Raw genomic sequence first — 14,486 nt, forward strand, 5'->3', positions numbered from 1 at the left:
CCCCCTCTGCATGCTGAAAAGTTACTGAGGACTCCAGATACGAGTGTGATTGAAATACATGTTGAATGTTTAAAATTTTATTACAGCAAAAGACTGCCTGAATGCCCTTCAAAACCCTCCTCCCCTCACTTCAAATACACCTGTCCCGTCGTCCTTGCCACTCTGAAGCAGTTCTGGAGGCTGCTTTCTTTATGAGGTAAGATCAAAAATGCGCTGAATGCCACTGCTGCATGCCATCAACAGAAAGGCAGCTCATGACAACATGACTGCATCCTCTGAGTCATTCACCGGATCTGATCCCGTGTGACTTCTGGTTCCTCCCCAAAGTCAAAATGACCATGAAATTGAATTGAATCCATTCAGGACATTGAGGCAGACAGCAGCACAGCTACACTTAGGAAAGGACTCCAGAGCTGCTTCATGGGATGAGTGTGTTCAAAGGGAGGATTTTGAGGGAGATTCACTGCAATGTGTCCTACTGGAGTAAACTTTTAAAAATCTGAATATTCACCATATTTTGGCCATAGCTTCTCAGTGTAGATCACTTCTGTCTATATTTATCATGTGAGAACCTCAGGCTGAGAAATCTTGGGAGGCACAAGAATAGAGGAGCACATGACCCACCAGCCAGCAGGGGACAGTGTCGCCCACGTCAGCACCTCTGCAGCCTCCTGAGAGGACCAGAGAAAGAAGCCAGTCATGCCAAAGAGCCAGAGGGAAGGAAAACAGTGATATCAAGGGCCTGAAGAGGCCTCAGGGACCCTCGGTGGCACCCAGAGAACCCAGTGAGGCCTTCTCCAGAGCCTCTGTGGAGAGCTGCCTGGGCAGAAGGCCTTGGAGGGGCTTGGGAAGGAAGGAAGAGACCAGGACTCGGGAGGAGGAGAGGCCCAGGTGTCTGAAGTTCCGGATGGGCCAGCCGGGCCTCGGGAAGAGTGGGAGCCTGGGGTGTGACAGCCGATCCTGGCCCCTCAGCTTGAACAGATCAAGGGCCACCTAGCGGGGCAGAGGACTCAGTTCTGGGCGTGCTTGTGCGTGACTGACATGGAGACCTGCCTGGATGTGGTGGCCCCATTAGGACTGGATGGGATAAAGAGGAAAGAAGAAGGAAGTGGCCCCATTTTGCAAGAGTTCCAGTCATCGCCATCCCCTTTGGACCTCGGATTTCGGTGTCTGCCACCTTCAAGGCAGACCCCATCTCGACTCTGCCCAGTGAGCCTTCAGGCTTCCACCCTGGACGGGTGCTGCATCCTTGATTGCTGTGTCCCAGCTTCCCCCTTCTCAGGCCGGGCAGCTGCCGGGCACCCTGGGTCTCCAGCAGGCAGAGGCCACCGAGGGCTCTCCTGCCCGGACCCAGTAAGCTACCCAGCAAACCCCCTGCATGACCACACATGTGTCCTGCTGACCCTGTTTCTCTTGAGAACCCTCACTAATGGGGCCAGGGACCCCTGAGAACCTTTTCAAAGGAGGGTGATGGGGACCCCAGGGTTAGAGACAAAAGGGGCAGGACCAGGGGCACCGACTGGGCAGGGGTTGTAGCTCTTTCTTTGCCAGACTTTGCTGCTGAGAAATCACCCCAAGGAACAACAGGCTTAGACCCAGTCCTGAGCTCCCCAGATGCAGGCCGGGCAGCTGAGGGCCTCAGTCTCAGGGAGGACGTACTCTGGGGGCCCAGAGCTGCTCGTCCCTGTGCTCTGCAAGGACACATGCTACACTCCATGCTTCCCATCCACCATGGGAGAACAAGGCACTCTCCTGCACACGCCACAATGTCTCACAGACTACCTTCAGGACTGGTCCAGCTCCATGGGGACCAGGGGGCTGACCCAGGGCCAACTGTGGTACAAGAACTGAAATTACTTCATATTTTCCATTGCTATAAACCAATGCAGGCCTCCCGGTGACAGATGAGCTCAGGATGGGTAGATGCGAACCCTGACTGTAAGCACACCAGGAGGCTGTGCGTGTGGGGGAGAAACCAGCCAGCAGGGTCACCTGTGTGATCCCATTCATATGAGGTGTCTGACTGGCAAACTGCGGACACTAACAGATTAGCGGTCACAACCAGCTGGGGCATGGAGGGGCTGCTAAATAAAGGTCCTGGTCTCTCGTGGGGCAATGGAATTACAGGGGATGACTGCAAACCTATTTAGTGTAAATACATGAAACCCACTGGATTGTATCCTTTAAAGGGGTGATGCTTATATGAATTATATCTCAATACATCTGTTATTAAAAATACTATGGTGGGCTGGGGATTTAGCTCAGTGGTTCCGGCACCTGCCTCAAAAGCGCAAGGTCCCAAGTTCAATCCCTGGTACCCAAAACAAACAAACAAAAATATGGCATATAATTGGCAATTGCTATTCTATTAAAAAAAAAAAAACACCCAAGTGTGGTGGTGCACACCTGTCACCCTATCAGGAGGCTGAGGCAGGAGGATTGCCATGAATTTGGGGCCAACCTGGACTACACAGTGAGTTCAAGGCCAGCCTGAACTACATAGCAAGACCCTGTCTCAAAAACACAAAAACAAAAATACCACGACAAAAGCCACGTATACAAGACTAACTCGTTATCACACTTGGTATTGGCCAAGAGTGGACCGGGTAATGGGGCCTGCTGGGACCTCTCTGTTCAGGATCCTACCGCGCAAGCATGCAGCAGCCAGGGGGGAGCGAGGGCCTCTGGGGCCTCTGGCCCGGGCTCGTCTTCTGTGCACTATGCCCTGGTGGCTGTCGCTGCTGTGCACATCCGCCTTGCCGGTGGGGTGGGTCAGACCCAGGGAGCTCAGGAGACAGCAGTCACTTTCAGAGCAGCACAAAGCACCAAGCAGAGCAGCGTCCTGCAGGCTCCCCTTCAGGTCCCCCTCCCTGCGGCGGCGCACGCTCGGTGCTGTGGCTTCCAGAATTCACAGCGGCTTCTGCTCTATCCCCATTCACGGGACTTCAGGGCGGAGTCCTGGGGGACAGGCCGAGGCCCCTGTAAAGGGCCCCAGAGAGCCCGCCCTCCTGCACTGTGAAGACTCAGCAGCGAGGCCGCGATGAGCCAGGAAGCGGGCCCTTCCCCGACTCAGAGCTGGGCCTTGGGCTTCTCGGCCAGAGGGACCCTGAGCGATGATGCCCTGAGAGACGCCTCGGCCACGGCCTTCCGCGGTACAGCAGCCTGGACCGACGAAGCGCCTGCTAAGTGCTGGGCCTCTTTTCTGTGGGTGCGAGCTGCAGGGACATTTCAGCCTGCCCCATTCCTGAACCCCGGAATCCCCACTGCTGGAGCCCCCAGCGCCAGTCAGGAGCGGTCAATAGGAGGAAGCCCAGGGCTGAAGGACGAAGCCGTGGCGCGCGCGCCGCCGCGGGCACACAGCGCCCCCTGTCGGCCCAGCAGCCGAGCTCGGCGCACTCCGCGTCCGCCGCGGTTGGCGCTTTGTGATAAACAAGCGTCCGGGTTGCAGCCCGGACGCTCGTCTCTGAAAGGTTCGCCGCCTCCGCCCCTCGGTACATAGTGAGCTCAGTTTAAGAGGAGACGTGTTGCGGTGCCGGGGGATGCGTGACGGGGGCGGTCCCCGAAGGGCAGGGGACTCTCGGACGCAGGGCTGGGCGCGCCAGCAGCAGCTGCGCTGGTACAGTGAGGGCCGCGCTGTAAGGGAGCGCGGCCGCGCCTCGGCGCCCAGCCTCCTCCGGCCGGGGCTCCGCGGAGCCAGGGCCGCAGGTCTGCGGGGCTCAGCGAGGGAACGAGCAGCCGGCTGGGGGTCTCCCGGAAGGACTCGCCCTCCGCCGGCCCAGAGCCCAGATGTCCCGCGGCCACCGGATGCCGCTCCCGGCTGCAGGCGCGGCCTCGCCAACCCGCCCTGGGAGGCCGCGGCCCCTTGCAGCCGGCAGCCGCCGCACCTGCTCTCAGTTCGGCCTCGTAGACGCGCGCAGGGGCGGGGCGGGGCGGGGCGGGGCGGGGCGGGCTCGGACACAAAGCGGCCGGGCAGCGCTCGGGGCGGCGCCATGGGGGACCCGCTGTGGACGCGCACGGAGCAGCTGTTCGCCGACTACCTGCAGTTCTGCGCGCGCGACCCGGGCACCAACGGGCTCCCGCCGCGCACGCCCGAGGCCGCCCTGCTGCGCACCGCGGCCCAGGAGCTGCTGCGCGGCCACGGCCGCTACTTCGCGCGCTACCGCGACTACGGCGGGAACCGCGCCGAGCTGCTGGAGATGCTGGCGGACGCGATAGTCCCCGACGACTGCAAGCCCACCTGGCTCCGCGTGGTGACGCTCGCGACGCTGGCGGGCACGCTGCTGGAGCACCCGGGCAGCAGCGGGCGGGAGAAGGTGGCCCGGGACTGCCGACGCATGGTGGCCCGGCTGTGCGCGCGCTTCGTGGGCCGGCACCGCGCCTGGCTGGAGGCGCAGGGTGACTGGGTGAGCGCTGCGCGGGTGTCCGGAGCCGTCCCGAGCAGGCCTCTCCCAGCTTCTTCCCCGTTCGGCCCGCGGCTGTGCGCTCTAGAAAGGCCCCCAAAGTTAGCAAAGTCAGCAGGGGCCCTGCGGGCCAGGTGGAGGGGCTTCCTGCTCTTCCACAAAGCGAACCTGCGGGTGGCCGAGGCCCGGCAGTGGGGTCCCGGGGCGCAGACTCCTTCGCCGCTCTGCCCCCCCCCCACACCCGGGACCCCTCGCCGCAGCTGCAGGCCCCAGTCTCTGGTCTGGGCCCTGTGTCCCGCTAGTGACCAGGAGAGCAGCCCCCGCCGCAGCACTGGAGCTGAGGCAGAGTGACTCACGCTAGACGATGAACGTAAACTGTTAAATCTGGGGAGTCCTTGTAAAAATCAAAGCGCAGCCTCCTGTGGTGACGGCCCGGCTCCAGCTGAGGAAGGAGGGGAGTACAGGGCCGGGCTCTGCTCCTCACCCAGCCTTTAAGCGCCCTCAGCTGAGTCCCCTGACCACGCTGGGTCTTCCCAGCCTCGCACCTGAAGGGGAGCTGAGAAGAGCACTGGTCTTCTCGCTTCTCTGCTAATCAGCGCCGACCAGGGGCAGAAGCAGAGTGCTCCTGCTGGGGACTCGCGGGTCTGCCTGCCCCGGCCAGCAAGCTGACACCGCTCCACCCGTCCTTGGCGTGGAAAACAGTGTCATTGCTTAGCGTAGACCCCCTTCCTGGGCATTAACACAGTGTCCCCGCTGTGTGACTGGACAGATGGTCACTTCCATGGGAGGTGACCAGGTATCCCAGGTACAGATTTGGAATGTGTCGATTCCCTTTGTGGTTTTTTTTTGTCTGTTTGTTTTTTGGTACCGGGGATCAAACTCGGGACTTTGTGTTTGGGAGGCAGGCGGCAGATTCCCCTTATTTTATTAGCCCATGTGGGAGCTGCATGCTGATTGCATTCATCAAGGTTCTGAGGACGTTCCCCAAAGCTGGGATGAGGACCTTAACCCAGCCTAAACTAGGATGTTTGAAGCTTCCCTGACGCCCTTTACAGAAAAAGAATTTCTAGGACTAGTCAGTCAGAGACATGGCAAGGTTTTATTAGGCAGAAATTAAAAGGTACTCAAATGGAGTGCAGCCAGGGACGGGGGAGGAGGGACAGAGAGAGGAGAGACCCAATGATTGGGAGCTGGGTACATTCATGGGGTCTTGAGGGTCTTTAAGATGGGTGAGCTAGGGCATGATGGAAACCATTGCCACGTGTTTGAAGGTGAGGTCCGAGGCTCTTGATATTACTGCTTCCTTGCAAGTGGAGGAAGCACGACTGACAAGTGAAAAGGGTGCTCCTAGGGCCCGAGTTACAGCCTTACTGTGTGTTCAAGACCTTTAGGAATTTTTTGGAATGAGTTTTCCTGGAAGGGAAAAAAGGCTTGAGTAACTTGTGTCCTGAAGCTGCAGTTTTTCTAAACAGTACAATTTTTAAATCCTGGCTTTCTAGTCTCCCTTCTGGCTGCTTCTCGTTCCTTCTCTCCTACCTAGGCGCATGTAGAGAAGACATCGTAATTCTGTTTTTCTACCCTTTTCCTCTCTATCTCTTGGTCCTCTTCCCTTATGCAAAAGATTGCCTCCCTTTTTAAATGCAGCAGCTATTTCACTGTTCCGTGTAGAACCTCCTTGTATTCGGGGGTTTGGTTTTGTGCTCTTGGTTTTGTGCTGGGGACAGAACCGGGGCCTTGTACATCGTGAGCTCATGGCCCCTGAGCTCCTGGCCTCTGTGGGTTCTGAGCAATCCGGAGCCATCTCACCCTTCTCTCCTGTCTCCGCAGGATGGCTTTTGTCAGTCCTTCAGTGACCCCTTACCGATGTCTTACTGGAGAGGGTGGCTGGCCCAGTCTTTTGTGTCGTGCATTCTAGCAACAGTCCTCATCTACCTGTGGTCACGAGTCTATCGCTTCTGTTACTAAAATTCAACCCACACAACTGGCCAGCAAAGTGACGATTTTAGCTGTGGGATGAAGAACTGAGGAAAAACTTCTCCCCTAAGACTGTTTATCTGTTGGCCCTAGTGTCCTGCAGTGGGGATGTGGCCAGGGAGGCCAGACAAGTGGCCCTTCTCGGAGCCAGGAGAGAACCCTCAGGCTCTGCAGACCTGCAGAAGAAACCCTGCGGCCGCACTCAGGGAGGACCACCCTGACCAGCTTGGCGAGAGCCACTTCTGGTGCCTCTGCTCACTCACCATGGCGTGGCCCAAGTCCCAGCACGACCAGCAACGGAACAGAAACCTTTCGATGCAAGATTCTTTGAAATCTGCTTCTTTGAAACCTAAATCCTTTATTTAATTCCTGGAACTTACAGGTTTATAAAGTTAATAGATTAGTTTTTCCTCTGACTTTAATACATTTTAAAGTAATTTTAAAGTTTCAATAAATTTATGCCTTTTTAAAAAGCTTAGTTTTCCTCTGATTCCATGTGTTTAATAAATTGACTACTGTCTCCTTAAATATACACATGTAACAATGTTTTAAACATTTAAATATGCAACCCCATAGATAGCTGTCTTAGTTACTTTTCTCATTGCTGAGACAAAATACCCAACCACCCATAAGTTAAGAGAGGAAAGGTTTATTTGGCTCAGTTTGTAGAGGTTTCAGTCCATAGTTGGCCAGCTCCAAGGCAGGGCAGCATGGCAGAGGGACGTCAGGAGAAACAGTCCATGGCAGGCCAGGGCAGGCTGAAGGGAGCAAAGCAGTGAAGTAGCAAAGCAGCAGCAGCCTGCCTTTGCCTGCCTTTAAATTTCACCCAGCTCCCTGCCCTTTGGGCAGTGCCACCCACACCCCAAGTGGGGCACCCTTAATCCCAGCATCGCACCCTAGATCCAGCCAGCTCTAAAAGCCCCACCCATGAGTGCATGAGACTTTTGGGGGACATCTAGACACAAGCCATAACAGTACTGTAGCCCTTCCTCTTGGGCCAGTGTGGCACACGCCTGTAATCCAAGCACTCTGGGAGGCTGAGGCAGGAGAACCACAAGTTTGAGCCCAGCCTGGGCAATTGAGCAACTTAACATTTCACCTGTCTCAAAATAAAAAATAAAGGGGCAGGCAAGGTGCCACTGAGCTAAAAGTGAAAATAGAAAAAAAAATGGAAACAAAACTTTTGTGCATAGGGAGGAGAGGGAGCTTGAGGGGGAAGCAGATAAAATAAAACTTTATTTAAAAACATTTAACATTACCATGGACCAAAATAAATAAAGGGGCTGGGCGTTTAGCTGATACCAAGGCCCGGGCTTCCATCCCCGATACAAAAAGTCCTTCCTCTCTCACCTTCCACTCTGCGGCTGACCCCTTCCTCCCGTGGTTAGCAAGGCCCCTACCCAGGCCTTCTGGCCGAGCTGCACTTGCGTTCTGTAACGATGGCCCCTCCTCTGACCCTCGCGAGCTTTCTCCCCGCACGCAGCTCTGCACCGGTCCTCAGCGTTGCAGGCCGAGCCCCACCTGGGAGGCGGCGCGATGCCACTGTTCCTCCGCTGCCGGGATAGGGTGTTTCTCTCTGTTCAGGCTGTGATCCCACAGTATGTAAAGCCCCTTCCGGCTCCTTCCACGTGTAGGTTCCCCAAACCCATCTGCAGCGCTGCTCCCTGATGCACTTGGACCCGGTCGAAAGTCTCTGGATTCCTGCAAGGGACACGGCCAGAGTGCCTGCCCAGCTGCCTTTCCTCCTCCTGTCTCCTCAGTGGGGCTGAGAGTCCTGAGCACCAGCGCAAGTCCCACCTTCTGCCAAGAGCAGAATGACAGTGACGCTGCTGACAGCCACACCGAGATCCTCCCCAGATGGAGAGTGCAACCTTCGTCTTGCTGACGTTCAAGGAAAAAGAGGACAGAGAAAGAGTCACCTGATTTACACAGTGGCCTGTGGAGAAGCAGCGTTGGTGGAATGGAGGGGAAGGCTGGAATTAAGGGGTGCAAACAGGAGGAGGGAATGAGTGCAGCTCAGGGTAGAGAGCAGGTGGGAGGATGAGGAAGAAACAGCCGGGTCTGCACTGTGGAAACAACTTCTTGCAGCATTGCTATAAAGGGAGGAGGAATGCAAGGCTGGGAGACTGCGCGATGGAACTGGCCCTTGTTTTGTTTTGTTTCAACCTTTTTCGCGTCCTTTTTCAGGCACGCACCAGAACGGAGGGAAGAGTGCAGGAACCCGTGAGTCCTCATTCCAGGGTTTCGAGCTGTCGGTATGCTGCGCCGCTGTCCTCCAGTAACTACAATGTGCAGTCTTGTTCCGCTCTGCGGCCTGCGGAGCGCAGGCAACGGAGACCTCCAGGTCGGAAGCCGCAGCTGCTGAGTGAGTGGCCCGCGTCTGCTCGTAACCCACGTGCGGCCACCCAGGTCCTGCCACGACTCCGTCCCACGGGTAACACGGGAAGCGGCCCGCTGTGCCGCCCAGGGGTGACGGCCAGAAGAGAAGAGCAGAAGCAGTAATGGGCTGCAGTGAGTTCGAGGCCAGCCTGGGGTACGTAGTGAGACCCTGTCTCCAAAAAAACAGGGAGGCCGGGGATTTAGCTCAGTGGTTCCCCCGCCTGCCTCGCAAGCACAAGGTCCTGAGTTCGATCCCCGGTATCAAAAAAACAGCAAAAAAAATTTTAATGAAAAAAAAGAAGCCTCGTATAATTTTAAATCGCCTTTCTCGGAGTGGTTACTTGGCACCTCCCGGTGCTGGGACCCGGTTACGTCAGGGTCAGAGCAGATGTCAGCGGATGAGAGGCCCCCGGGGAGGAGGGCCAGGCCGCGCTCGCCAAGGGCCTCGCCCTGCAGTCGCACGCCTGGGGGTCCCCACCTGTCCCCTCTGTTGCCACAGAAAACGGCTCAAGGAAAAGTCCACCAAGACGTCTCCGGAGCCACGACGGGGCTTGCGGTACCCCAAGCCGGCCGTGCTGACGCGAGCGGCCGCCCGGCCCAGGCCTTGGTGGTGAGGCTGTGCGCTTCCACCAGGGGGCGCCGCTGAGCCAGGGGTCGGCTCGCCTGGAGGCCAAATCCTGCAGGGCCCCCGGGCTGGGCCGCAGGGACCGCATGAGGACCAGGCCCCTGGGCACCCCAGGGTGCTGAAAGGAGGGATAGAGGCGCAGACTCTGTGGAGCAAGGGGCAGAGGGACTGCGGCCTGGCCAGGGACAAGACACTGAGGAGCTTCTGGGGCCGCATCCGCCCCTCGGCGCTCTTTAATCTGCATCTGTGTGTTCTCTGGGTCGCATAGTGTTGTGGTTGTGGCTGTTGTACTGGGGACTGAACACAGGGCCTTCGCACCGAGCTGCATCCCCCCCCTTTTTATTTTTTCTCAGAGACAAGACTTCACTGAATTGCACAGGCGGCGCTCGAACTGCAGTGTTCCTGCCTCGGCTGAGTCCCGGCGTGCTCACCTCTGCCCTCTGTCCTGTCTCCAGCGCACCTCCTGCGTCTCGGTGCTGCTGCCCCCCAGGCTCCATCCTGGTCCCTTCTCGCCATCCCCTCCTGCTCCGTTTAGCGCCTGGGGCACAGGATCAGGCTGAGAGGGAAGTGCTCAGGCCATGGCAGGCAGGGTCCACACAGGTGACCCCAGGTGAGCTCTGCAGGGTGGAGGTCATGGACGCTGCCCCTGGGTAAGGGAGCCCAAGTCTAAGGTCTGAAAAGAAGGCGAGCACGGGGAAGGGCAGAGGGACAAGTGCACGCCAAGGTCAAGTCACTGAGAGCCACCCGGGGACTAGACGCTGCTGGCAGCTTGGGCTCCCAGAGCAGTATGGCTATTAGGTGTCCAGCAAATGGGCTTCCAGCCTAAGGACAAAGCCCTGGGGGTTCAGACTGCCAACACGTCGGCAGTGACAGCGGGAAGGCAGGACCCGTGTCCCAGGCCCCCCAGCACAGAGTGCCTCCCTTGCCAAAGCAGCAGACTGGCCTTGCTAAGTGGCAGTCGGGGTCCCCAGCGTCTACATCAGTTGTCTGCGTGTCTGAAGTTGGTGGGAACAGGTGGATTAGTCAGTAAGTGGCATTAGAATAATTGGCTCTCCATTTAGAATATAAAAATCTCACCTTAACGTCACAGAGAAAGAGAAGTCTGGTCGTTCACAATGAGAATGTGAGAACTTCCCACAAAAAAGCCGACCCACATGGCTTCACTGGCGAGTTACTTCCACCAAACATTCAGAGAAGTAATAACGAGCTTCCAAAGACAGAAGAAGAAGGAATATGTCCCAGCTCATTCCACGAAATGACAACGCATACAATGCGATAGCATACTGGCAAATCAGATGTCTGATAAGTGATCTGTGTCCAGATGTGCAAAGAATTTTCACAACTCAATAATAAAACAATCCACTCAAAAAAGCAAGAATTGGGAGAGATGTTTCTCTAAAGAAGATGGACAAATGGCCAATCAGCACAAACAATTTCAACATCATTAGTCATTAGGGAATTAGAACTCAAAGCCACAGTAAAGTACGACTTCACATCCACTGACTGGGATGCCTGCAATTAAGAAGACAGGCAAAATATTACACATTAGCCAGGCATGGTGGAGCACACTTGTAATCCCCGCACTCGGAAGGCTGAGGCATGAAGATTGTCACAAGTTCAAGGCCAGCCTGAATCACAAAGGGAGACCCTATCTCAAAAATAACAACAAAAAACCCTCTCCCGAGGTCATGCCTCTTAAAGGTGGGTGTTATTTTAAAAATGCGAATCAGGTGGGGATGTAGCTCAGTGGCACAGTGTCTGCCTGGCAAGTGCAAGGTCCTGAGATTGATCCCTGGGACCCAAAAAAAGCAAATGGGGGCCGGGGATTTAGCTCAGCGGTTTCGCCGCCTGCTGCGCAAGCACAAGGACCGGAGTTCGATCCCCAGTACCACAAAAAAAAAAAAGCAAATGAATGCTTGTATGCATGCATGCATGCACGAATAAGTGAATAAATAAATGGAGGGCCGGATATTAAGCTCAGTGATTCTGCCACCTGCCTCACAAGCACAATGTCCCAAGTTCGATTCCCGTACCAAAAATAAATGGAAGAAGAAAAAAAATAGCAACAAAAAGAAGAAGACAGGCGATGACAGGTGTTGACAAGGATGTGAGGAAACTGGAACCTTCTACATCATTGAAGCAGAAAGGATAGAGGCTAAAGAAGCCCAGCAATTCCACTAGTAGGTGTGTCCCAAGAGGACTGAAAAAAAACTTCCAAATAAAAACTGTACACCTATGCATATGGCAACATCATTTGTCATAGCTAAATGGTGAAAACAATGAAATGTGTATCAAGCTGAGCACCGTGGTACACACCGGCGCTCCCGCTGCTGGGACAAAATATCTGACATGTGCAACTTAAAGAAAAGGTTTATGTGGCTCACGATTTCAGAGGGTTAGGTCCATGATCGGCAGGCCCGACGGCAAGAACATCATCACAGAAGGGCCTGGTGGAGGAAAGATGCTTAGTTCATGGTGGCTGAGCAGCAGAGCCCTGGGGAAAGAGCACCAATGAGAGACAGACCAATGACTCACCTCCTCCAGTGGGGTCTTCCTTCCAACAGCATGTTCAGCTGGGAATAACAGTGTCCATTCAGAGGAGATTGGTTTTACAAATAATGATGGATTCTCATAACTAAATACAGAAATCAAAACCAGAAACAGCTCCAATGATACTTGAGATGTTTTTTGAGAGAAGAAAAGTTGCAGAATCGTATTATGATACCTTGCTTTTTTTTTTTTTATGATACCTTGCTTTTGAGAAAAATAAGTGTTTCCATGCATAGAAAATTCTAGATAAATGCACAATATAAACTAGCGGTGGTTACCCGTGGAGATTGGAGTGTGAGGGGGGAGCACAGAGAGAGGGAAAGAGGAAATTACTATCGTATGCACCTTTGAATTATTCTTACTTTTGTAGATATAGAAAAATAAGGCAATTAGTTTGGGTGGGGGAGGAGAGGCCCAATATATTTAGAGATTAACGGTAATCATACCTCGGTGAACAGACTATAGAAAATGTTCTCATTTTCCTACCTGCATTTAAATTTTCAATAATTTGTTTTAAAAAACACAAGGAAGATGCTCAGGCCTCTGTGCTCAACGACAGAAAAGGAAAGGCCAAGTGATTCAGGTGCAGGAGGACACTGGAGGGCAGAGCCACTCATTGCTGGGACGGACCCCTGGGAAGACGTCCTGGCATGTCCTGTACGAGACACCGTAGCTTCAAGCTTTTGCTGTCCACTTGTGCACTGTGGATTTGAATCTCTACAGCTTTTTTACGCTCATTGATTATTGTGGACAACAGAACTCGGATGACACCATGAATCCACATGATATAAAACATTAACATTGCAATTTCTTAAAAGTCTTAGAATTTTGTCTTTTCTCCAGCTAAATCAGGGCGGGGGATTTAGCTCAGTGGTGCTGCTGCCTGCCTTGCAAGTGCGAGGTCCCGAGTTCAATCTCTGGTACTAAAAAACAAAAACCAAGCCCTTGATTCCAGCTAAATCAGTGATCCAGGTAGGTTCTTATCTTATACTATTATATATGAGAAAGTTTATTCCAACAATATCTGATTTTTTAAAAAAATCCTTTTCATACATGGGAAAAAGTGTTCATCTGTGTGCATTTATCTATCCACATGTATACAGACGCACACCTGTGTGAGTAGGAACAGTGTGAGGGGATGTGGGATTCCCCGGAGCAGACACCAGGAGGCGCCAACCTACAAAACGCACCAAGTAGGTGTTGATTACAAGCATGCATCTGTGTGGAATCAAAAGTAGATTCAACAAATATGTGAGGCCTACAGTGTGTTGGGCTCTTCTTGGGGTCGAAGTTCATGCGTGAAAGACACTGCCAAACGTCCCTGCCCTCGTGAGATGGCTTCCTGGAAGGTGACAACTGCAGGTGTGATATAGTTGGTAAATCCTAAATTACACAACTATGACATATAGAGAAGTTAAATAAATAAAAATATTATCTTAGGACTTAGAATCGATGATAAAGCAATAAATGTACAAAAATTAAAACATTTGGAAATTAAAGTTGTTAAGTCAGTTTAAAGTCAACCCCCTAAAAATGAATAGTGTGACACCTACCAGTTACATATTTTTTATTCATGCAAGAACTCTGAAACAAAATAAAACAAAACAAATACTGAAGAATTAGGTGGCCTGAATTCTAGTCCTGCCTTTACCACTTACTCAGTCTTGAGCAAGTTATTTTTTTTTTTTTTTCTGCAATGCTGCGATGGAACCCAGGGCTCACACGCACCAGCCCTGGTCTCTATTGTGCGTCTTGGGGTGGGGACACTTCTGGTCCACTTGCCTTCATCGGGTTCTTGTGAAACTCACATACCATCGACGTGTGCCCTGTAGTCACCAAACACTACACACCCGTCAAAGCTGGGACTGATGAGTCTACTGATTGTCCTGAGGAGCCCAGAGGAGATAAGCTTGTGGTGCTGCAGTCTTGGGGGCCCAGGGTGCCCCAGCTGGAGAAGCAGCGTCTACAGAGCACCCATGAGCGCTAAAAGGCAGCAGACTGCAAGTCCAGGCCAGTCTGGGCTACACAAAACAACATTAAAAAGGGCTGGGGATGTAGTTCAGGGCGAAGGCCTTGGGTTCAGTCCCCAGGACAAAAGAGAGACAGAGATGGAGAGAGTGGAAGAGGCTGCTCCACCCCGTGTGCCACCCGGCCCCAGGCACTGGCAGAAGGTGGGCTGAGGTCACTTCCTCGGAGGAACTTGGAACAGGGTGGGGTGGAAAGACAGGCAGACGTCTGTGGGCTGGGGTGTAGCAGTCTTCCCTGGGCAGCGGGGCCCATCCTGCCCCCAGCCTGGACCCAGTGCCTGCTGACACCCAGTCCGCGAGCCCCGGGAGTCGCCCTGAACCCTGAAAACGGCCTCTTTTTCAAGGGCAGCACAGGTGGGTTCGTTGCCAAGGAACCTGGACGGGAGGAATAACCCGGGCCGGCTCCTTGGACAGGACGACCAGGAAACGAGCCGCATGGCGCTGCCCTAACTGGGTCACGGCCACCGCGGAGGTCTTGGCAGGTGCAGTCACCCCAGCCGGGGACAGGAACCAGCAGCACTGACTCAGGAG

General features: G+C 54.2%; 1 protein-coding gene across 1 annotated transcript; it reads left to right on the forward strand.

The window, feature by feature from the left end:
- The first annotated feature begins 3,498 nt into the window (after nucleotides 1-3,498).
- Bcl2l10 (BCL2 like 10) lies at nucleotides 3,499-12,865 on the forward strand. Its single transcript, XM_004835797.3, has 2 exons — nucleotides 3,499-4,403; nucleotides 6,228-12,865. Exons 1-2 carry the CDS (start codon nucleotides 3,540-3,542, stop codon nucleotides 6,363-6,365), a joined length of 1,002 nt encoding a protein of 333 aa, XP_004835854.2. The 5' UTR covers nucleotides 3,499-3,539; the 3' UTR covers nucleotides 6,366-12,865.
- The last annotated feature ends 1,621 nt before the right edge of the window (nucleotides 12,866-14,486 follow it).

Source organism: Heterocephalus glaber, unplaced genomic scaffold (assembly GCF_053883595.1).
Source record: "Heterocephalus glaber isolate CG9 unplaced genomic scaffold, H.glaber_assembly_v1.0 deba00000122, whole genome shotgun sequence".
Taxonomy (NCBI): Eukaryota; Metazoa; Chordata; class Mammalia; order Rodentia; family Bathyergidae; genus Heterocephalus; species Heterocephalus glaber.